General features: G+C 40.8%; 3 protein-coding genes across 3 annotated transcripts; 2 read left to right on the top strand and 1 right to left on the bottom strand.

Moving 5' to 3' along the window:
* Positions 1-302: 302 nt before the first annotated feature.
* Positions 303-2003, top strand: kcnmb2a (potassium large conductance calcium-activated channel, subfamily M, beta member 2a). Its single transcript, XM_062429181.1, has 5 exons — positions 303-313; positions 472-594; positions 766-936; positions 1232-1427; positions 1719-2003. The coding sequence occupies exons 1-5, from the start codon at positions 303-305 to the stop codon at positions 2001-2003; spliced, it is 786 nt and encodes a 261-aa protein (XP_062285165.1).
* Positions 2004-3712: 1709 nt separating this feature from the next.
* Positions 3713-17561, top strand: LOC133990437 (phosphatidylinositol 4,5-bisphosphate 3-kinase catalytic subunit alpha isoform). Its single transcript, XM_062428752.1, has 21 exons — positions 3713-3958; positions 4846-5261; positions 5904-6113; positions 6212-6462; positions 6819-7064; positions 7316-7401; positions 7490-7595; positions 9239-9391; positions 10004-10138; positions 10359-10483; positions 10648-10729; positions 10960-11124; positions 11248-11351; positions 11615-11786; positions 13103-13209; positions 13556-13677; positions 14054-14132; positions 14397-14567; positions 14745-14862; positions 14955-15106; positions 15286-17561. Exons 2-21 carry the CDS (start codon positions 4910-4912, stop codon positions 15554-15556), a joined length of 3207 nt encoding a protein of 1068 aa, XP_062284736.1. The 5' UTR covers positions 3713-3958; positions 4846-4909; the 3' UTR covers positions 15557-17561.
* Positions 17562-19752: 2191 nt separating this feature from the next.
* Positions 19753-23108, bottom strand: kcnmb3 (potassium calcium-activated channel subfamily M regulatory beta subunit 3). Its single transcript, XM_062429179.1, has 4 exons — positions 23023-23108; positions 21996-22196; positions 20666-20840; positions 19753-20130 (listed from the first exon to the last, which is right to left on the bottom strand). Exons 1-4 carry the CDS (start codon positions 23106-23108, stop codon positions 19753-19755), a joined length of 840 nt encoding a protein of 279 aa, XP_062285163.1.
* Between the last annotated feature and the right edge of the window lie 565 nt (positions 23109-23673).

The raw sequence follows: 23673 nt of genomic DNA, 5'->3' as shown, positions 1-23673 counted from the left end.
AGCAGAAGAGTTCAGGATACAGCGGGTAGGTTTTTCATGCAGCGCCTCATCAGCATTAACACCTTTCATCCGTGGCAATCTGTCATCTTGTTTACCTTTTTGTAGAGGTGCTTTGTGTTCAAAATGACATGTTTACCTGGTGGTTGGGACCAGGTAGTCCACTATATCAGGGGTGCTTCCTGCCCCCAACACATCATAATATACTGATAATGAGGAACTGCAGTTGGCAGGGTTATTAGGAGAAGCATATACTCGCTATTTTTCTACAAAACTGCACGTAATTTCAGAGTTTGACAGCAAATATGCACCAAAGGTACAGTATGATTTGTAGTTTACTTTTCTTACTAAATTGCCTTGTTCTCTAAGCAGTGACTTGGGATTTCTGTTAGTGAACAGTGTATTTCAGTGTTACAAACTTAACTGTCATCCCACAGGACAGCTAAATACAAAATTGTCTATAATTCCTCACAGGTCTTTTCAACAGTCTTTCCGTTCTGCCTCGGCAAGGAAAGGAGGACGGGGATCATCAGGAAAGATGTTCTTCGTGGCAGGGGCCAAAAATAAGGCTGGATCAGGCGGAGGAAATGAAAGGAGGTAAACATTGGCTTAAAATGCTGCAGAGGAGGAATAAGGCTCCTGTGGCCTATGGGGGGAAACTGTTTCACCTATTTAACACTTTTATCTTCACCTCATAATATTATAGTATTTTCACTGTGGCTTCTAAGTCATGACATGAATCTTCTTCATCTGTTCTTCCATCATCAGATCGATCTACAAGAAATTCCGTGAGGTAGATATATTGGACAAGAAGAAGACAGTGACAGCTCTAAAGCCTGGTGAAGATCGGGCCATTTTCCTGGGTCTCGGAATGATCCTCTCCTCTGTCATGATGTACTTTGTCCTGGGAATCACCATATTACGCTCCTACGCAGACAGGTACAGGCCTGCTGTTAGAATTGCCTTTTTGTGTAAAGCCTTGTGAAAGTGTTAACTTTGATATTCCTGTCAGAGGTATGTTTTATTCATCAGATATGCTTGTTGACAAACTGTTTCACTGCTTTCTCAACCTGAAAATTGCAACAACCCCCCTCCCCAAAAAAATCCACAAGCAGATTTTCAGGAGAAAATTATACCCCAAGCTTAGTTGATTTCATACTATGAGAACCCCAAACTGTTTTTATGCCTTTTATTTTTTGCATTAAATTGGGTTTTCATTTAAATGTCAAAACAGCGTGTGGACAGAGGAGGGTGTGTGTGTTGTTCTCAACTCTACGGTCACAGCAGACATGAACTGTTCCTACAACTGTGGGTCAGACTGCTGGAGAGTCTCCAAATACCCCTGTCTGCAGGTCTACGTGAGCGTCAATAACACCGGCCGTGTCAGCCGTTTATCTCACAATGAAGAGACCCAGGACGCCAGCTCTGAAGTGAGTACAGTGCCAGAGGGAAAATACTGGGAATTACTGGACTGTTTCAAATGTTGACAACGGCTGTCAGATGTTGGCCTTGTTGTAGATTTCCAATTGAGAAAATGTAAGTTGATAGGATTTGCATTTTTTCCGGGTCAAGTTGAAAATGTCAGAGAGATGATACATGAAGGTTGATGTACTCTTTGTTGTGAGATGAAAAAAACTTCACCCCATCAACAAGACAAAAAGTATGACTGCTTGATTGACCCATATAGATAACCTCAGTGTCCTTCAATCCTATCCTTGCAGTGTTTCTATATGCCCAGGTGCCAGAAGGACAGCGTCGCCATGCATGCCATGATCATGAATATCTCTGATCGCCTGAAGGTGAATCAGCAGGTCCTCTGTTACTACGACCCCAGTGAGCAGCAGGAGACCGTTCTCCTGACCAGGCTGTACGACCACAGCGTCGTCTTCCACTCGCTGCTGTGGCCCTCCTGCATGCTCACAGGAGGGGCCCTCATCATAGTGATGGTTAAGCTCACGCAGTACCTCTCCAGGCTGTGTGAAGAGATAGGGAAGATCAAGAGGTGAAATATGTGCAGCAGCTGACAAAGAAAAGCATATGGCGGTTTGGTGATGGACACACAACATGAAAGGGATTGTTTTAACCAAATGACTTGCTGTGACCTCTTGTAAACTTTCCTCTTCGGTGGAGACATTTCGAACAGCTGACTTTCACCCTGGATCGAGGATGTGACTGTTTATAAAAATGAACTGAATGTTCCAAGGTGGAAACTGTCAAGACAACTGGCTGTTACAAGGAAAACTGTGACTGGATTTTGCATGGTGTTAGAGCATTGTAAAATGTTTCCAGGACTTGTTTACAAGGAAGTTTTTCCTGCCTGTAAGTTTTAAATATGGCATATTATGAGCATGTGCTTGCTATGTCACATATGACATATATATGACAACACCAACTGCTACCAACGTACAATCCAAACAGACAGAGAAAAACATTGCTTTCAGTCCAAATTCTTTTCCTGTTTGTGGTTGTTTATGCTGACAAATAATTTCCAAGCACTTTCTCAAACTTACCCTTTTTTTGTGATTTCCATATATGTGACTGTTTTCTGAATAGTGATGCTTATTTATTTTTTATCCCAGCGACCAAATAATAAGCAGTTGGTCTGATTAAAAAAATGAAGTCTGAACATGAGGTGCACATATTCACACATTTATTTCACCAACCACAATGAACTCATACAAACTTAACATCTATGTATGCATTTGAAATATGCAGTCTTCCTGTAAGTCTGCTACTTGCAGATTTACATTTGAAACATCTTAACTATGCTTATCAAGTCAAACTTTTTTTTCTTCCAGATTCCAAGGTCATAAGTTTACTCTTCAACACAACACCTCCTTGAGGTTATCTCACGAATAAAATCAGCACTTCTGATGCTCCCATTGTGGGGATTTTGAAGTGGCACTAAGCAATGTGTCTATGAGAACACACACACTATGGCTGCACAGCTGTAATAAATGATTATCTCTCCAGGATATTCTTGCACTAGGATTCAGTCAGAGCACATATTGAACTTCTGCCAAGAAGATAAAAAGGGGCTCAGAAACTTTTCCTCTGCTTCCAAACTTCACGTCAAAACACTGTGATGCACAACAGTGGTGCTGATGATGACTATGCCTTTTGGAGAAAGGCTTTGTTTGTACAAGAGGACAGATGTGCATCATTTAGTCAGTCAAAACAGGGGCCTTAACATACACTATGTTATGTTTCTAATTGTTCTGCCTATCACTGAAATATTACGTATAGAGATATTAAGCAATTAGAACACAATGTCGATGATGACAGTAAATTAAAAAATGAAATATATATATATGAATCATACCCCTAAATACTTAAATCCTCGTTTCCCCTGGTGGCCCCACTCACGCACATGCTGGAGAAATAACTTTATTTTGGGATGTGCTGATATGACTGTCCGTAGCAACACAACATCATCAACAACAACAACTACAAGGCATTTCATCTCCTATTGAAGAAAACAGTCACCAAGCGGTTTCCCGCAGTCTCATCTCATGACAAGCACTGTGTAACTAAAGTACCTCTCTCTCTCTCTCTCTCTCTCTCTCTCTCTCTCTGTGTGTGTGTGTGTGTGCGCGAGGGCGGTCCATATCGATGAGCCGCTTAGCAGCAGCACTCGACAGAGCTAAGTTAGCTGTGCGGAGCTAGCGTGCTACTCAAACTGTGCGGTTCATTTTCGGGAGAGCATGATGAAGACCATCATGAAGTATCATAGACTTATTCCACCCCTACATATTGACAACTTCACCGGGAATTAGGGGGGGTCTTTCCACAGAAGCTGGACTGTCCCTACCAGTCAGTATCACTGTTTGGATGGACTAACGTTAGAGCTAGCACCGCTGGTTGAGACTTCACGAATGGGATTTACTCAGCTAGCCGCTGCTAATGATTGTGCTGGCTGACTAGCTCCGCGGCTAACCGGTTGGCGTTAGCTCTGACCCAGGTAGCTTCATATTTGTTTTTTTCTCGTCTTTTGTTATTAACTCTTGTTGTTAACCAAAACAACTACCCAATTATTCACACGACAAAACGGCCGTGTTACACCCCTGTTATTGCTACAGACGTACTTGATGACAAATGACATTGGTCTGTTTAGTGAACTTGGCTAGCACGGTTAGCCCGCTAGCCAGCTAAGAAACAACACCTAACAGCTAGCGTTAACTCACCGAGTAGCACAACACAAACTAGTCGAGGTGACAGTCAAACCTGGGTTGAAAAGCTCAATCTCAACAGCGTTAGTCGCACCTAACGCTAAGTAATGTGAGGGGGTAGAGCTAGTTTGCTAATAAGTTTGTTTATACAATATTGTTGAAGTAATTTCATTCGTCATCACTGGACATTTATCAGTTCATTGCTTCTGTTTTTCAGTGACCGTGAGCTATTTTATCACTGACATGCAAAAGTGAAGGGGTTTTGTTTTGTGTTGACATCCAAGATGATGTAAACGTCAGGTTAGTTGTCACATTGATGAGAAGAAAACGCACTAACCTTTTCAGTTATTATAAACGATACCATACACAGTAGGTGTATATGTTATTAATGTGTTTTCGTCACTTTTAGTATAACTAATAACTAAGGTGAGTCAAATCATATGGGAACAACATACAGTGTTCCCTTATAGGCTGTCTTTTGACAGCAGACTGTTTATCAAATGTTTTTCACCCCATTTTGAAGTGGAATACTCTTATGTAGTGTTTATTTAGCATCTTTATATGCTATTCCTATGCAACTCCATCATGGCTGAAGTCAAATATTTACCACAAGCGTTTTGCATGATTGTTCACAGGTCAGTGCTTCTTATATAATTCTCTGTTTCCTTCTTTCTCCCAGTTGGTTGACATTGCTCATCACATAATTAGCAGGCTCTGAAAAGAGCGGATTTGCTGGCACAACCATGCCTCCCAGGCCGTCCTCAGGAGAACTATGGGGGATGCACTTGATGCCCCCTAGCATCCTTGTGGACTGCCTTCTGCCAAATGGCATGATTCTCACGTTGGAGTGCCTCCGGGAGGCCACACTGATCACAGTCAAGCATGAGCTTTTCAAAGAGGCCAGGAAGTACCCTCTTCACCATCTGCTGCAGGAGGAGAGCTCTTACATCTTTGTCAGTGTCACCCAGGAGGCAGAGCGGGAAGAATTTTACGATGAGACCAGGAGGTTGTGTGATCTTAGGCTCTTCCAGGCCTTCCTCAAAGTCATTGAGCCAGTAGGCAACAGAGAAGAGAAAATTCTCAATAGAGAGATAGGTATGGTTTTTGATTCCTTATGCAGTTATGAAACAACCTCTTGTTTAAAGGTGCAATGTGTAGAATTAAGTGGCATCCAACAGAACTAGCTTGGCAGAAATTGAATATAATGTTCATAAGTATTTTGATTAGTGAATAAATATCTCAAAATAAGAATCGATGTGTTTTCAGTACCTTAGAATTAGCTCTTTATATCTAAATAGGGAGTGGGTCCTCTTCTACGGAGCCCACCATATTTCTACAGTAACCCAGAACAGACAAACAAAACATTGGCACTAAAGAGGGACTTTCACTTTTTTCGTGACTTTCATGGCCAACATTGGTTCCCCTACATGCTTGTTAGAGGGGTGTTCTGTTGGTTGCAATCTGCAACTTTATCTCTAGATGCCACTCAGTCTTACATACTGGACCTTTTTAAAGAGATTTGAGATGTACCCCATACGATCTATAACTGCTGGAAGATTGCTAATGGGAATTGGGATTGTCATCATTACTCACAATGAGGGGACTACTGTTACCTTTTAATTAGTATTGTGTTATGTGTTGCATTGTATTATGATGAGGCAAATGCCAACTTTTTTTTTACATGTCTAAAAAACATTTTGGGGTATTTGGGGTATGGGCATTTGTTGTTCCTTGTAGGTTTTGCTATTGGCATGCCGATATGTGAGTTTGAGTTGGTGAAAGACCCAGAAGTACAGGACTTCAGAAGAAACATTTTGAACGTTTGCAAAGAAGCTGTGGACCTCAGAGACAGTAACGGTCCCCACAGTAGAGCTTTGTACGTCTATCCTCCCAATGTAGAATCTTCAGTAGAGCTTCCCAGGCACATCTATAACAAGCTAGATAAAGGTAAGGCATTTTACTCTTTATTATATTTATTTTCTTATATCCGAAATATGTTTTGCGAACGTTCACATTTTTGATCAATTTAATCTTCTTTCCCTCAGGTCAAATCATCGTGGTCATATGGGTTATTGTGTCACCCAGCAATGACAAACAGAAGTATACCCTGAAGATCAACCATGACTACGTGCCAGAGCAGGTGATCGCCGAGGCCATCCGTAAGAAGACACGTAGCATGCTGCTCTCTCAGGAGCAGTTAAAGATGTGTGTGCAGGAGTATCAAGGAAAGTACATCCTCAAAGTCTGCGGCTGTGACGAGTACTTACTGGAGAAATACCCTCTGAGTCAGTACAAGGTAATCTAATTAATCTAAGACTAGCTGCATCTGATGCTTTTGTACTTAGAGGGAAAGAGATTCCCTTCACATCAAATTATCATCCACTATGAATGTGTTTGGCATTCACGACATTAATTAAGAGTTACATGAATGCTGCCTGGAAAATGTGCTGATTCAAGAATAAACGATAAACATCAAGATATATAAAAACAATGTGCTGAATGTTCCGGTTATTGCCGTCTTGTAACCAAATAATCAATATGTTGATAATGTAGAAATATAATGAATTCCTCCAAAATGTCAAACAGCACGAATCGCTTCAAAATGCCACATTCACTCCTGCTTCAAAATGTCACATTGTCTGTCCTCGACAGTACGTGCGCAGCTGTATCATGCTGGGACGGATGCCGAACTTGATGCTAATGGCAAAAGACAGCCTGTATTCCCAGCTGCCCATAGACAACTTCACCATGCCGTCATATGCGAGGCGAATATCCACAGCAACGCCCTACATGAATGGGGAAACAGCCACCAAGCCTCTATGGACTATCAACGGAACGCTGAGGATCAGGATACTGTGTGCCACTTATGTCAATGTCAACATCAGAGACATTGACAAGGTACATATGCAGTACATCATGTGGTTTCCTCTTCTTGTTTTGATTTCACTTCTTGTTTTGCTCTGACTAAAATACATTCTGGCTGTAATGTCACTTTTAATGGGCTTGTACATCTTGAGTACCTTGGAGATTATTAGAGGATGTTTAACGCTGTCCTCTACTTCATGTAGTCAGAAAAGCTGTGAAATTTATTCTTCCTGGCCTGATGGAGTCGTTAATAAATAAATGTGTTGTTCTTGTTGCTGCATTAGATTTACGTCAGGACTGGGATATACCACGGTGGAGAGCAGCTCTGTGACAATGTCAACACTCAGCGTGTGCCCTGTTCGAACCCCAGGTAGCACACAGTGAAGAATAGCGTTACATACTGTGATGTTGCTCTGGGATTTCTCTCAGCTTTACGACAATAATTTTGTATATTCCAGGTGGAATGAGTGGCTGAACTACGACATGTACATTCCAGACATCCCCCGTGCGGCCCGACTCTGCCTCTCCATCTGCTCCGTGAAAGGGAGAAAGGGAGCAAAAGAGGTTAGCAAATGAATACCACATTAAACGTATTTAAGAAATTTAAGTCCTGGTTAATTTGCTTACTGGTGGTAACAATATATGCCATTTAATACTACAGTTCCCATCCAACAGCTACTCTTACAGGCATACAGCAGAAGAGCAACTAACTGGTGCATCTGTTTACTGTGCAACCAATGAAACTCATTGTTTTTCACAAAGAAGTCTGTATTTAGTTGGCCCTTTTTCCATCTGCCATGAGCAACCACGATCTGATTTCATGCTGCATGCGGCGCAGGTAGTTTTTCACACAACAGCAGGGCACAATAAAGCTGGTTGTCTTGCTGAGGAGTTATAGGTGTGAAGCCGGTCGCCTGCAGCACAGTCTAACTGCTCACAGTGACTGCTACTTTCTCCATTATTAAAACAAACTAAAAGTCACCCTGTATTTTGCCAGTTGGAACACTTTAATGTGAAGCAGCAGCAGTAGGAAACGTTGCATTTGCAGTAACTTTAAGCCTCTGGAAATTTGGCTTGATATAGTAATAATGCCATTTCTAAAAACTGTGTACGCATTGCAGATGACGTTTTGATTGTCACCCTCACCGGCAACTGGGGACTGGCTAACTACAGTAGATGGGTTTCTATGGTGCAGAGCTGCGCTTCTAACTCACAGAGCCTCACCTTAAAGATGATAATGATGCTACATGGATCATGTCCCCTTATAACTTAAGGAGGCAGAGGAATAGCTAAACATCAGACACACCAGGAACAGGAAAGAGAAGAAAGACTTTGCTAACTGATAAGCTAAAGTAACTCAAAAGTATCTTAACAACTGCATGACTTGCAATAAAGTCGCTTAAAGAAGCAGAGAGCTAAGAATGCCTGAGCAAAACTAATGTACAGCGGGTAATCAACCACACTAATGAAGAATATCACAAAATTAACTGGGTTGAGATGCAAACGCGCTACCAGTGTCACAGAAACTCTGGCATCTGGCAAAGAGACAATACGATGCCACGTCATTTATAATTGGTTTGTAAAATTAATTGTGTAATTTTGTAATAAATTACCTGACATAACCACGCCCATTCAAACCCAATAACAGCAGAGTTTACAAAAACTTAAATGACAATATTTTGAATTTGGATTGAAACTAATTCCTAAAACCTATTAGTTATGTTATGTATATAAGATCCTAAATGCATTGTTAGAAGGCTATTGTGGATTTTGGGTTCCAGTGGCTTTAATACAGCTGTGATACAGCCGTGGGAAAGTGAACAATAAACAATGAGGTTGATATCAAAGAGGTACATTTAACAGCTAGGCTGGATTAGATGCAACATTTTCCTGTGAATTCCTTGTGTGTAGGTAGACAGTTTGAATCTAGTGAGGGAATGACACTATTGATGGAAAAAAAAACCCAATATAATAAACAGGTTATGATTTCATGGAAAATTATAACTTCAACTGTTACACTTGAATTTTTAATTCTCATTTAAGTCTAATCCTGTTTGAATCAAAGTGGTTAGCAAAGGCCGTTAATGTCGACATGGGAACTAAATAGCTTCCCTGTGATCTGCACTGCACCTGTCGGTTCCATAGCCTCGAGCTGTTGCCTTTCTAATCGTTTTCATATGCATCATCTTACTGGTATTTTCCTGTAGGAGCATTGTCCTCTAGCCTGGGGCAACATCAACCTGTTTGACTACACCCACACACTAGTTGCTGGGAAGATGGCTCTCAACCTATGGCCTGTCCCTCACGGCCTTGAAGACCTGCTCAACCCTATCGGCGTCACAGGCTCTAACCCCAACAAGGTGAACAGCAAACGTCGACACTATGAACATAATGCTCACTCTCTGTTTGTGCCTCGAGCACTGTCTTTTTTTTCTTTTTTTCTTTTTGCAGAGCAAATATTGGTCTGGTGGAAATATTTAAAATGTAAATAGACATGGCTGTCCTCTTTTCTGTCACGTTATTTATTAGTTAACTACAAAATGTATTATTGCAAACAAAAACAAAGCTGTACATACCAGAATTGTTAAATTTATAACAGAATTTAAAATGCGCAAGCTGTTAAAACAGATTGCTCTCAGTTACATGGAAAGGCTCAGCATTTTCGTGTTGCCTGTATTATCACGAAACACTAAGAAGATAGAATAACAGTGAACAAACTTTGACCCTTGTAGCTTTTCAAATATGCATTACGCTTGTGTCTGCGACTGACCTTTAAGCCTTATGACCCAGTTTTAATGGAGCTGGTGCCAACCGGCAGCGTTTCAGAGCTGGATTTAAGCCGCCTCGATTTAAGCAACCAAGCTTCTTATCCCACTTAATTAATTACTCATTGATACATCAGGCTTCTTCAAAGGCGCCTGTCATTGATTACCGTAAACACCTTGAATGACCTTTCCCCTTCTGCCATGCAGGAAACCCCTTGTCTGGAGCTGGAGTTTGACCATTTCAGTTGCCCAGTCAAGTTCCCTGATATGACCACCATTGAGGACCATGCAAACTGGAATATATCCAGAGAGCTTGGCTTTAATTACTGCCACACCAGTTTGGTAAGATAATATTTCATCTTTTATTACATGTATTGTTTCACTTATCAGCTTCATCAGGAGATCTGATTTTCATTCATGGCTGATCACTTTACATGCCTGCTATGTTGTAGTTCTCAAGTTTTATGTGACTCGGGCCATTGTTGCACCCATGCAGTGCCATGTAGTGGTGATACTGTTGCTCAGTTTATTTGAGTAATCTCTGTGTTATGTGGTGTAATAGAGTAACAGAGTGGCCCGGGATAACCCCTTCACGGACAGCGACAATGAGCAGCTTCGCCAGGTGTGTAACAGGGACCCGTTGTCTGAAATCACTGAGCAGGAGAAAGACTTTGTATGGAGGCACAGGTAATGTGTGTACGCTGGTTCACCATTATATTGTTTTTTGAGGGTGTGTGTACGGTCTTTTTTTTGCATTTATGATTCTATTTTAACCTTTCCGTTCATCACAATTTTACACAATAGTCACCCAGATGTAAAAAAATACCTGTTCTCTCCTCACACTCTTGCAGACATTACTGTGTCAACATACCAGAGATCCTTCCCAAGATCCTCTTAGCTGTGAAGTGGAACTCCAGAGATGAGGTTGCACAGGTGAGCTCAGGTTTCTACTGCTGACACGCCTTTTCTTTTTTGAAGGACATTACATTGAGAAAATGCATACCTCTGCCTAGCTCACTTGTTGTGCTAATGCAACTCAGCTGATTTTTACATGGATAGCGCATACTAACACACTGTTTCGTGCACTGTATGCATTGTTTAAAATAGCAAGAATACAAAAAATATGTATTAGTAGTCAGTGGATGTTTTCTCTTTCCACCTAGATGTATTGCCTTCTGAAGGACTGGCCTGCTATCAAGCCAGAACAAGCCATGGAGTTGCTGGATTGCAACTTCCCCGATCCGAAGATCAGAGGCTTTGCCGTAAAGTGCCTTGAGAAATACCTAACTGATGACAAACTCTCACAGTACCTCATTCAGCTGGTTCAGGTGTGTTGTTGTAAATATGTGTTAAGTAAACCGTGTGACTCTTGATCATTATAATACTATAGAAGGTGGATTCACTGCTGTAGTGTTTCATGATATTTGTATGTTTTATGTTTCTGTGCCCAGGTTCTGAAGTACGAGCAATACCTTGATAATCCACTTGCACGCTTCCTGCTGAAAAAGGCATTAACCAATCAGAGGATAGGACATTTTTTCTTCTGGCATTTAAAGTGAGTTAATCTAAAAGGGACCTCTTTCAGGAAATTGGAAATGTTAGCATGTGACTTCAAATGTTAAATTGTTCTCTGAAAAAAGCTGATGTCAGGCAATGTTATGTGTGTGTGTGTGTGTGTGTGTGTGTGTGTGTGTGTGTGTGTGTGTGTGTGTGTGTGTGTGTGTGTGTGTGTGTGTGTGTGTGTGTGTGTGTGTGTGCGCACATTTTCCATTAGGAGACAACAGCCACTTCTTTTTTTCCCTCCTTACATGTGTTCAGGTCAGAGATGCACAACAAGACAGTTAGCCAACGGTTTGGCCTCCTGCTGGAGTCGTACTGCCGAGCCTGTGGCATGTACCTGAAGCACCTGAGCCGGCAGGTGGAGGCCATGGAGAAACTCATCAATCTCACTGACCTCCTCAAACAGGAGAAGAAAGATGAGGCACAGAAGGTAAACTGACTGCTGGCAGCTGTGAACGGTGATCTGCTCAATTGTTTGGTTAATTTTGTTGACATCTGGACCAAATGGCCACAGAGAGGTCATTATATTGTGTTGTAGAGTTCTACAGTTGGGGCAGTTTGTTCAGTTAAATGTATTTCAACCAAACAAGGATAAGAGTTTTTCAGAATGCATAATTCATAGAGTAACGGCGAAATATGAATAAAGAAAATTCTCAAATGAAAGCTGTTCTATCAAAAGCTGGGGTCAAGCAAAAGCCATTGTAAAAAATAAACCATGTAAAATCAGTGAATTGCTGATCCCTTAATTATATTGTCGACACAGTATTTATAGCATTTGCACAACGCTCATCAGAATCAGTTGCTCTTTAGCAACTTTGAACAGAAATGTAGTCTTCATGTGCAGTTAGCTTTTTATTGATTTTATTATGTTTGTGTTAATGAATGAATTTCAGTGCTTTCTGTAGCTGTTTTTAATAATTAAAGCATTCTCTGGAAGTGAAAAGATTTATACCCCCTGAACGTCTGGGGCTGCTTTAATGTGAAATGGTCAAAGGAAGTGTTGAGATTGCATTAAAAGAAAACCGCAGCAAAAGCAAATTAATGCAGATCAGAAACAGAGCTGCTTCTCACTAAACTTGAGTTCATTATCAGTCCTTCTGTTTACTGACTGATCTGATCAACGCTTCACTTGAAAAAGAAAAAAAGGAGAATATTTAAGAATTGAAAAATTCTTTAAATGTGTCTTATTTAATGTAATCCAAAATTAAAATATCTTTATTTAACTGTGTTAGCTAGCTACCGAACAAGCTGAGCAAAGTACATAATGTTAAATTTGATATGGTGTATAGTGATTGGTTAATATAGGTTAGAATGGATTGGACTCAACCTACTGTGCTGGTTATATTGGTGATGAGTGTCAACGCAGATGTGTTGGTTTGACGGACAATTAGTAAAGAAGCACAACGATATCCAAACACAACATTATTAAATCAGTTATTGGCTGAATTTATGTTGAAATGACCACTGCTCATCTATACAGCACACAAAAGGGTCTACATACTTTTTAGATCAGTCATAGTCAGTTTCGAAAACTCATCGATTATTCTCAAGTGGTAATGTCACAAACTGTGGTCATCCATCATTCCCACCATAGGATGCTTCTCTCTCCCCCCATGAAGCAGCATTACCTCATACTGTAAGTTGGTGAAGAATAGCAGCAGCAAGCTGAATAAACTTAGATTTACCACATGACTGACTCCTCCAGCTATCTATTGTTAACTGATCCATTTATTTCTCTCCTCTAAGGTTCAAATGAAGTTTCTGGTGGAGCAGATGAGAAGACCTGACTACATGGACGCACTGCAGAGCTTCACCTCCCCGCTGAATCCAGCACATCAGTTGGGAAATCTCCGGTACATCAGCAGTCTTTCTTACTTAACTCTGGCTCCTCCTGAACTGAACCTGTCATTTATTGTTTATTTCCTCGGCCTTTGCCTTTTACCCTTTTAAAGGTAAAATATTGATTATTTCTCATCATATGTAATAGAAAATGGCTCTTGGGTGAGTGGATGAAGTACATATACGGATATAATCTACTCTTAGGAAACAACCTCATCCCTCTTTTTACAGTAACAGCAATCCACATGACCAAGTCTGGATGATGTATGTTATTTTGAGCACAGTCACATTTCCAGAGAACTCACAGTCCTTTCTTCAATTTTTCTTCCTCTCATTAACATATCCCCATCTCTGTTTCAGCCTGGAGGAATGCAGGATGATGTCATCAGCCAAGCGACCTCTGTGGCTTAACTGGGAAAACCCAGATATGATGTCGGAGCTGCTCTTTCAGAACAATGAAATCATCTTCAAAAATGGAGATGGTGAGTTCTGTCTCAGCTTCTTTTCCCCTTTATATCTCTCTTACTGCTCCTGTCTGTTTATCCATCCTTGCACAAACTGACTTGAAAATGCTCCAGTTGAGCATGCAGCATAACTCAGTCTGAGGCTGTAGGGCATATCATGGTCCACAAACACAACCTCATCTATGCTCTTTACACAGAACTCAGAGGGAACAAGTCACGTTATTTGAATCACACTTCGCAGCAGCTGTTTGAGCGTTTTGCTGCACCATCTGTGACCAAAACTGACTTTGACAGCTCTGCTCCATAATGCATCACGTAGTTGATCAAAGAGCAGCTAAGCAGCTGATATTCACCTCACTGTCACCCACCTACTTATCTCTCTGTGCCTCCGCAGATCTGAGGCAGGACATGCTGACGTTGCAGATCATTAGGATAATGGAGAACATCTGGCAGAACCAAGGCCTTGATCTCAGGTAGGCTCCTCACTTTACCATGACAGCAAGGATGCAGGTACACATTAACAGGCTCTGGATACCTTTCATGTTCCAGTGCCTGCATGCAGATTAGTGGCAGCCGCTGCCAGCCACCTCAGGTCATTTATTATAAAGTCCATCACTACTGTGGTCGAGCACAGAGAATCCATTAAATTAGAATGCGGGGGTGACACACTTGTTTCTCATCTGTGTCCTCTTTTTTTTTTCTGCCTCTCTTTATGTTTCGTGTCCTTCCTCTCACAGGATGCTCCCTTATGGTTGTCTGTCAATTGGTGACTGTGTGGGTTTGATTGAGGTGGTGAGAAACTCTCACACCATCATGCAGATTCAGTGTAAAGGAGGCCTAAAGGGGGCGCTGCAGTTCAACAGCCATACACTGCACCAGTGGCTCAAGGATAAGAACAAGGGAGAGATGTGAGTAAAAACAGTTGTTTATGGGGCTTTTCTGGTCCTCTGTAAGGAGTAGTTGCGTTATAGATAATATGTAGACTTAGTATCAAAAAAAAATTGTTGCGTATTTTTTTTGTGTGAGAATAGTTACTGAATCCTTTCTTGAAAATTTTGGGCGTTTTCTTTTGTTTGGTTTTTTAGGTATGACCAGGCCATAGATCTGTTCACACGGTCATGTGCAGGCTACTGTGTAGCCACGTTTATCCTGGGCATAGGGGACCGACACAATAGCAACATCATGGTCAAAGATGACGGGCAGGTAAAGATTATATTTTGACATTCTTTCTGTGTTTTATGTATCTCTTTGTTAAATTGTTCTGTCATTTATTTTTTATGATTTTTTTTTCACAGCTGTTCCACATAGACTTTGGCCATTTCCTCGACCACAAAAAGAAAAAGTTTGGGTACAAGAGAGAACGTGTGCCCTTTGTGCTCACACAAGACTTCTTGATCGTTATTAGCAAAGGAACTCAAGAGTGCACAAAAACAAGAGAGTTTGAAAGGTAACACCAGTGCTCAAACATTTTTAAACTTTTAAAATACAAAAGAGCTGAAACAATTGGAATTTGATCAATTTTTACGCTTTATTAGATACAATTTTCACTTGTTCTTTGTGGCAGATTATCAGACTCTCCATCACTTGCATCCCCTTTTGTTAATTTTCTTTCATTCTGCCTCTCAGGTTCCAGGAAATGTGTTACAAGGCATACTTGGCAATCAGGCAGCACGCCAACCTCTTCATCAACCTTTTCTCCATGATGCTGGGCTCAGGAATGCCCGAGCTGCAGTCGTTCGACGACATCGCTTACATTCGGAAGACCCTGGCCCTGGACAAGACGGAGCAGGAGGCCCTGGACTACTTCATGAAGCAGATGAACGACGCTCACCACGGCGGCTGGACTACCAAAATGGACTGGATCTTCCACACTATCCGCCAGCACGCCATGAACTGAAATGGCAACCAGAAGGGTTGACTGTGGCAACAACTGCACACTACGAACCAAAAGAGAACTGAGAAATAATGGCAAAGTGTTTTTCTGCCATACACACTAAGGCCTGGTTAATATTTCTGCCAGCGTGTGACTGAAACATTACCTGCCAGCGCACCATAAAGTAACGGTGCTAAGAAGAGCCTATATCAGGGACATAATGCCTAAATGCTCCTGTTTCTGCAGGTGTCTGAATTTCTTCTCCCTGCATTATGAACTGAAGAAGGCGGGGTGGAGTTATATTTCATCTGTCTCCTTCATAGGAAATGAACAAGTGTAATGGACCTCAACAAAGTTGGCCTTCTTCATGTGAACAAAGTATAGACACATATTTTTTCCCTTATTTTTTTTTTATTCCTTTCAGTACATCTTCAACCATCAGCATTAAGAAAGGAACATCATCATGAAGTGGTAAACCATGAGCACAGCTGGGCTTTTCTTTTTTTTTTCTTCTTTCTTTCTAGAGAAGAGTATAACTATTTCCACTACCTATTGTGAACTAATGAAGACGGCGGAGATGTAAGCACACGCAGCCAGGCTGGTGTGTTTATCAGCTGAGAATGACACTGAGAAGCCTGGTGGGTGTCCACTAAATCATGGTTGCCCCTTTACAATCATAAAAAATAATCATTAATACTCTAAGTACAGGACTGACAGAGGAAGTGTTGTTGAAAACACTTAACTAGCATTTAATAGGTTTGGAGCGTAAACTTTGCAACCGAAATAATGACTATTTGTAGCCTACAGATGATGAGTTCTCAGTTTAGAAATCATTCACGCCAGATAACTGACATTGACACTTTTGTACAGCAGTGTATCCATAGACTTGTATGCATACGTGTGTGCACATATTCCTTTTTGAGTCTATTTTCTACTGAGCCAAAGTAATAGATGTGTAACCCCACTACTCAGCAGTCTTATTGATAAAAAAAAAAGAAGAAAAAAATATATAGTCTCTACTATTCCAAGTCTCATGCGTACCCATAGCACTGATCTCTGCAGTATTTGTTTTTGTTTTGTTTCGTCTATCAGTATTATTCTGCGTCAGATGTTGAGGCACACGTCTGTCATTCAGCCCACGCAGTTGGCGCAAAGATGGGACTGTGGAGAACCTTTCAAACGGCCAGCTGCGTAACATGTTATGAATTGGTCTTTGTTAGTCAGCTGATTTCTATTTGAAAAGGCAAAAAAAAAAAAAAGCGCAGGGGAGGGGCGAGAGAGTGAGGATGTGCAGTATTCTTTTTGTGTGCTGTGCTGTTACACTATGCAAGTTGTGATCTTCAATATATGTACTGTATACTGCAAAAAAAGAGTTGATGTCAGAGTAAGTCTAAGAAAGAGAGAGAAATGCATCTCCCTGACATGCAGACAAGCGTGTCAGTGAACTTTGTACAGACAGTACATGGAGGAAAGAAAATGCACAATGCTGCACTGTAACAGTAACGTCTACTTCTTCCCAGCAAGTTGAAAAAGAACTGTGAGAAACGCCTTCTTTTTTTTTTTCTCCTCAAACTCTGCCTTTTGCTTCTCCTTTACCAGGTTTCTATTCGGAGCTTCAGTCTAGCCATCTGTAAGATGTTTCGCTTCCGTCTCCTTGTTCTCGATCACACATATGACAGATGATTTAAAACAGACTCTTTCCTCACGTTTTGCCATATGATCCCAGATCCAGGTAAAGAAAAGTAACTGAAGTGAATTTGTTTTTATTTTGTTTTTTGCTTTTTGAAATCTTCCAAGTGTCTTCTTCCCTCCTCTTTCCTATGATTGTTGCCCTTATGTGTGGAAAAACAGTCTATGCAGGTCTGCTCACTGCACAGACGCATACGTAAGAGGTCAGTAAATGTTCTAGCTTTACCAAATGACACACACACACACACACACACACACACACACACACACACACACACACACACACACACACACACACACACACACACACACACACACACACACACACACACACACACAGGGAAGGTTTCCTGGACACTCAAGTCTGTCGAAGTCCAATTTTTGTGTTTTCTGTACGTGGACTCCAAAATGTTCAGGAAACTGATCCCACTGAAATGCATGTGCTTCTGTACAGGATACAGAGCAGTGGGCCGGACCCATTCAAACTGAGAAAACTAGACCCCCATAAGTATATACTTCACAGAAGAACTCTAATGATGCTTCATTTCCCTTTGTACTTGATTGTTGTTTTCTGTTTCTCACATTGCATTATGCATGAGGTCCTCAAATATCTACTTTTTGTTTTTGACCTGATGATGTTTACTTGAATTTCATGTATAGGAATGACCTTGTTACTTGTGTGAGGTACAACAAAGTCACAATGAAGGTAACAGATACTGATACTGCTACTACATGTGCAAATGCTTTCCTTGAATAACTACAGAGGTAATATATTTTTGTATTTTTAAAAATGTAAGCAAACTCATATGTAACTGCTAACCAAAAGAGAGAAAAAAAAGGAGGAATCATGCATAACGTGCACCATCCTCATACAAACCTAGTAGACAGCTTCTAGTTGTTGAAACGATATGAATGACAAAGCAGACGTGAATTGTTGGAATGAAGGACAAGGATGCTGTTGTCAGAGTATGATTTTCACGCCTAAGTGAAGCCGGAAGTGGAAGTCTGTAAGCACAATAAGGAGGAAGACGCTAACCTGCATGTTTAAAAAAAAAAAAAAAAAGACCCATATGTTAGTTATCTATCCATCTGTATATATATCATAAATACTTCAAATACTTGTTTTAGTCATCCTCATATGACTGTCTGATAAACTGTAAGCATTCATTTATTGTACTGTTGAATAAAAACATTTCTCCCTATATAAATACATTTTTATTGGGGATTGACACACATTCAGGATGTGTAAAATCTACAAGGCACTTTTATGCTTCAAGATAAAAACTGACAATGTAGGACAAGGCTTCAATCAGATATCCTTAGATTTGTGTATAAAATAGGTTATTTCCATCTTCTCCTAGAAATTTCCACAAGAGTATTTACTGGGTAAACTGAGCTGATATGTAAAAAATGTGCAAAGTGTCTTGGGAATAGTCCTAAATCCTTAGTAAAAAAGTAGGACTTGGCAGTTTTGTATGAAGACAACTAACGGAACTTGAGTTCAATCATATCGACCCAAAATTACCTCCCTCAGGCACTGAATTCAGCTGATAACAGCTTCATACGCATCCTGTCAAGATTAAAGCTAAAGGACAGGTTCACAGTTTTTCCAGCCAGTGTTAAAACAGCAGTCAGGTACTCAAATGAACAGTGAAACTGTTCTTTCTTGCTGTAGTCATTCCTCCTGTTCATACCAGCCACTAAAATATCCCTCTCTAATGCACTTTCAGTGTAGGTGATGGGGAGACAAAATCTAAATCCCTCTTATTGTGCAAAAATCGATTAAAATTTTTATTGGAAGCTGATATGAAACAGTCCAAATTAGTCAAATCAAGTGATTGTTAGTTGTTTTTTTGTACCAAACTCCCACTTTTCGTGTGCATTTTGTCCCCCATAACTTACTTTGACAGTGCATTAGGAAGACATCCCTTAATTACCTCATTTAATGTTAATTTGGGAACCTGACTTTTGTTTTAAGACAGACATTTTATCCAACCATATATATGCTTGAATATATTGAAGCACTCAAGAACAAAGCTTATATAAAATATTTCCTTCTACAATTATTTTGACAGTATCACATAAACTATTTAGGACATTATTCCTTACCTATCTTAAAAGTAACCCTAGGCTAAAAAGCGACAATTCACTGTTCTTCCTGGTTCACAGGTGTCCTCTCTTGCACCTATAACCACACCGAACAGTGATGTCACAGCATACTGAAACACCCTGTAGTACATTTCTACATCACTGCAGTGAGGTGAGAAGTTCAACTTACAACTGGAGGTCAGCAAAAAAGGTTTCCATCTTAAAAGCAGTCAAAGGATATAGTAATCATTTGAAGTGAAAACAATCTGTGGGCATTTGCAGGGTTCTGTGTGGCACTATTCCTTAATTGTAAGAATAACAGCAAAATTGCATTTTGATGAGCAAAATATAATGCTTTTACACATATGTAAACATCAGTATGTTACATTATCTATAAACTCTGTATTTTTGGCTTGTTGCTATAGTCCCTGGCAACAGTAGCACTAGTTATTACATGTGGGAGACTGCACACTGGATCGCCGCATGAGTTTATACAGGTTGCCCTGAGTGTATCTTGAAATCAGCTTGCCCTCTGCAATCTCACTGCACATCTCAGAGGACAGCTGAGCTAAGTACTGTGTCAGCTTCACGAGGCCCACCAGCAGAGCTCCGCCACCCAGCATCAGACCGGGCCACATCAATGCAAATAAGGTCTTCCTCAAAGTGTACTTCCTGCTCAGGATGACGTCCCTCGGGTGCCTTGTGAGGTCAGTTAAGCAAGATGAGGTGTTCCCGAGGTAAGTGTCCAACGTGTTTTTTACTTTCTGGACTTCATCTTGAAGTTCCGTCCAGTCCATCCGACATTTGGGTATGTAGAAACACTGTGGAAAGAAGGATATAATTCAAGTGTAATTTTTATCAAGTGACCTGCTTGTCAAAGTTGAAAGCACTGATTGCAATCAGCAAGACGGGCTCTAGCGTTCATTTTTGATACAGTTTTTTGTCTGTTAAAGACTGAACAGCCCCTTTTTGCCTTTGTGGTGCACTGATACTGAAATTTGTTTCATACAATTCATCTGAATGGAGCAGGTACTACTACTACTTTTTTTTTAGCTTGTTCAGTGAAGTTTTTTTTTACCGTCATCACTTTCACAGGTGTAAGTCACTGCTATGGCTATGGATATAATATGAAAACTATGATATCTTGAATCTTGTGGAGCAGAATTTAGAGCTACTGCACCTAGTGGTCCTATGTGTCGGTTATAAATAGACATAAAGCTTTTATCCACTCGAGGGTTACTATCCTGCAGGCGTTCCCTGACAGTCGACAATCCAAACCTGGTGTGAAGTAGAGCCTAACCTGAGACCCATAATGCTATAAGGTAAGACCTGGAATTTACTTCCATAAATCCCCACCTCAGGAGCAAGAAGGACCGACTCCTCGTCAAAGTGTAGAAAAGCGCTCTGGTTGGAGGCTGTGAGGTTAACTGTCACCCTGAGGCACGGCACAGTGCTCACGCCTCTGCAGTCCACCCACTCCTTCAGGACAACAGTATACAGCAGCACACAGCTGGTTTCCTCCTCCCAGTTACTGGAAGACAAGAGCCAGGAAAAGTTCAAGGTATCCAACCTACATATCCCCAACACACGCAAACAAACTAAAACCAGAAAGACACCTGTTGTTTCTTAATGGATCTCTGACGATGGAAGGTGAAATGGAAACTTATACCGTTATGTTATTGTCTTAATTTGCCTTTCCAGCCAAGAGCACATTGTAAGACTTTGTGTCTCTGCTGTGTGACAATGCTTCCAACAGGTACCATCAAAGGTGAGCTGTGAGACTTGGTCACTGCAACTTTACTGCTCATTAGACAGAGGCAGAGGAAAGGCAGATAAGGATTCAGCTTTTAACTTTTAGTTCTCAGAAGACCAAAATGAACTCCCAACAGAGATGGCGAATTAATTAAAAGAAACCTATTAGGGTGACGAATGTGGGATGTACAAATACTGACAGTGAACTTCATACAGTAACTCTTCAGGCTAGCAAACTGGGAGATCCACATTTTCGAATATGAAATGAATATTGCAATAAAACTCTGAGTGACGACTTGCTCGCTGTGTATTCAGCTTTAAATATCAATGACAATATGGCTTATGGAAGCTTTTGGAGTTATCTTATGGAAGCCCATCTCTGAAAAAAAAGATAACATATGCATAATAAAATTAACTACTGTCATAATTTTGACTAAGTAACTCAAAATTCTGACTTTACTTTTTTTTGTTTTTAATTGTGTCTAGACATATTCACTTGTTTCTCTGTTTCACTTATGGCTTCTTGATGTGGAAGGAGTTTCTCTTAAATTACTAAATTCTGAATCATTGTTCAGACAGAAGACCAACTGTCACAGCTTTGAGAACAGAGAACACAGAAAAAAAGAATAAATTAATAAATCTGACAAAAACAAACAAACAAAAAAAGAAACCAAAAACAAAATGTAATACTCGCTGGTTCCAGCTTCACAAATGTAAAGATTTGCTTCAGTATGTTGTGCAGCCATTTCAGTAATGATTTCTCTATCAATCAAAAATCTAACTCTACAACTGTTACCCTTTTGAAATTTGTATTATGAATTCATTTGCATGAGTGAACCAATGTGTAATAACATCTCTGTTATAATCAGTCATACTACTGCATAATAAGCAGTATCCTCCACTCTAGCAGGAACACAGAGACTGCAGAGTGTACCTGTTAACATAAGGTTTGACTATAGCGGTGCCGACCACAAACAACATGAGCACAGAGAAGGCCATCATGGTGAAGCCCAGCAGGATGGCTCTGTCCTCCCCGACACTTGACACTGGCAGGGTGCGAGCTCGCTGACCCCCGCGTCCATCCACACCTCTTCTCCACTCATGCTCCTGCGTGGGCGCTGTGTGGGCGAAATCCCTGTGTCAACACACACACACAAACGCACGCACACACACACACACACACACACACACAAAAAAAAAAATCTAATTTGGTGGAAAAAACAGATATGCCGAACACCAAGGTCATTTTCAAATTCAAACTTTGGCATCTCAGTGTCTCCATAAAATATTTTCAACATCTTCTTCAAGGTTTCCTCCTTATATTTAGCTTTGCACAACAGAGAGCTCATAAAACATTTATCCAGTAAAAACTAGTGCTTTTACCATGTTTCTTAGCAGTGGAAACACAAGACATACTTAAAGGGGCACTTCACCAATTTAGTGTTATACTACTACCTGACTTGTGAAATACAGATATTTAAAAAGGATCCAAATCAAAGCAGCAAAAGCTAAGATATCTGACTTTACGTCTCTAAAAACACAACACCCATCATTAGACCCTCTAAGCCTGGTAAATAGACACATCTTTCAAATTCCACATCCCCAGTTTATAACACAGGCTTTCTGATAAAGATTTAAGACTTCAAGTGCAATGCAAGGTTATTTTCTCCCACAGCTACAAGAAGCCACTGTACAACTGTTTACAGTCTCCTTGTGACAAGTAAACTGACCTTAAGGTGTAAAGTCAATGCCTTTTTAACGTGATATTAATCAATTCAAACCTTTTCTGTTTTTTCACAACCCTAACATGCAGTATGAATTATAATGGATGCTCATATAAGCCCACACTCAGTTAGAAATCTGAATGTGAAGTTTTGTGAAACAGTGTTTTTTCATTCACAGTGAACTCCCACCAGTAGTCTCAAATCTTTGCTGTCTGGCCCAGTCGAACCCCCTCTTACCGTGTCTGCCGCCTGCGAGCACCCTGCAGGTTGATGTTAATGGGGACGGTGAACGACCTCCTGGGAGATGCTGTGTTCAAGAACATGCCCACTCCTACCTCAGCCACCACCCGGGCCACCACCTAACGAGCTCCTCGCTCTCTGTATCTTAAAGTCAAATGACCCCCTGATCATCAGATGTCTCCGGCAGGCTCCAGTGCAGCGAGCGCAGTGACTGACTGAATGGACTAGATTGCAGTTTATTCACAGGGGAACACCCTGTTGTTTACCAAGGCTCAAAGGTGAGTGCAAAAACACCTTCCACCCTCATGTTTGTTTCTATAGAAACCACCACAGGTAAGCCAGGTAGGATGCTAATAGCCTTTCAGTGGGCCCCTGAGGTTCTACCACACGGAAAATAAGAGTTGCATGAATCCCCTCTTGATTATTAACTTTTTACACAAAATAAAGCAGCGTGTTGACACTATTCAGAGTCAGAAAATATTCTTTGTGAAGTCAGTTTTAAAGATGAATTTCAGAAAGAGAGGCATCAAATAGCAATTGTGTGCCAAATAAATTATCTTTACACACACACATGCACACACATCTAGAAGACATACTGACCCAAACACGTGAGTCCTGTGTCGTCCCATTATGCTATCGTCTGTCTGT

This window comes from Scomber scombrus, chromosome 11 (assembly GCF_963691925.1).
Source record: "Scomber scombrus chromosome 11, fScoSco1.1, whole genome shotgun sequence".
NCBI lineage: Eukaryota > Metazoa > Chordata > Actinopteri > Scombriformes > Scombridae > Scomber > Scomber scombrus.
Note: the sequence above shows the minus strand (reverse complement) of the source record. Positions and strands in the feature narration are given on the sequence as shown.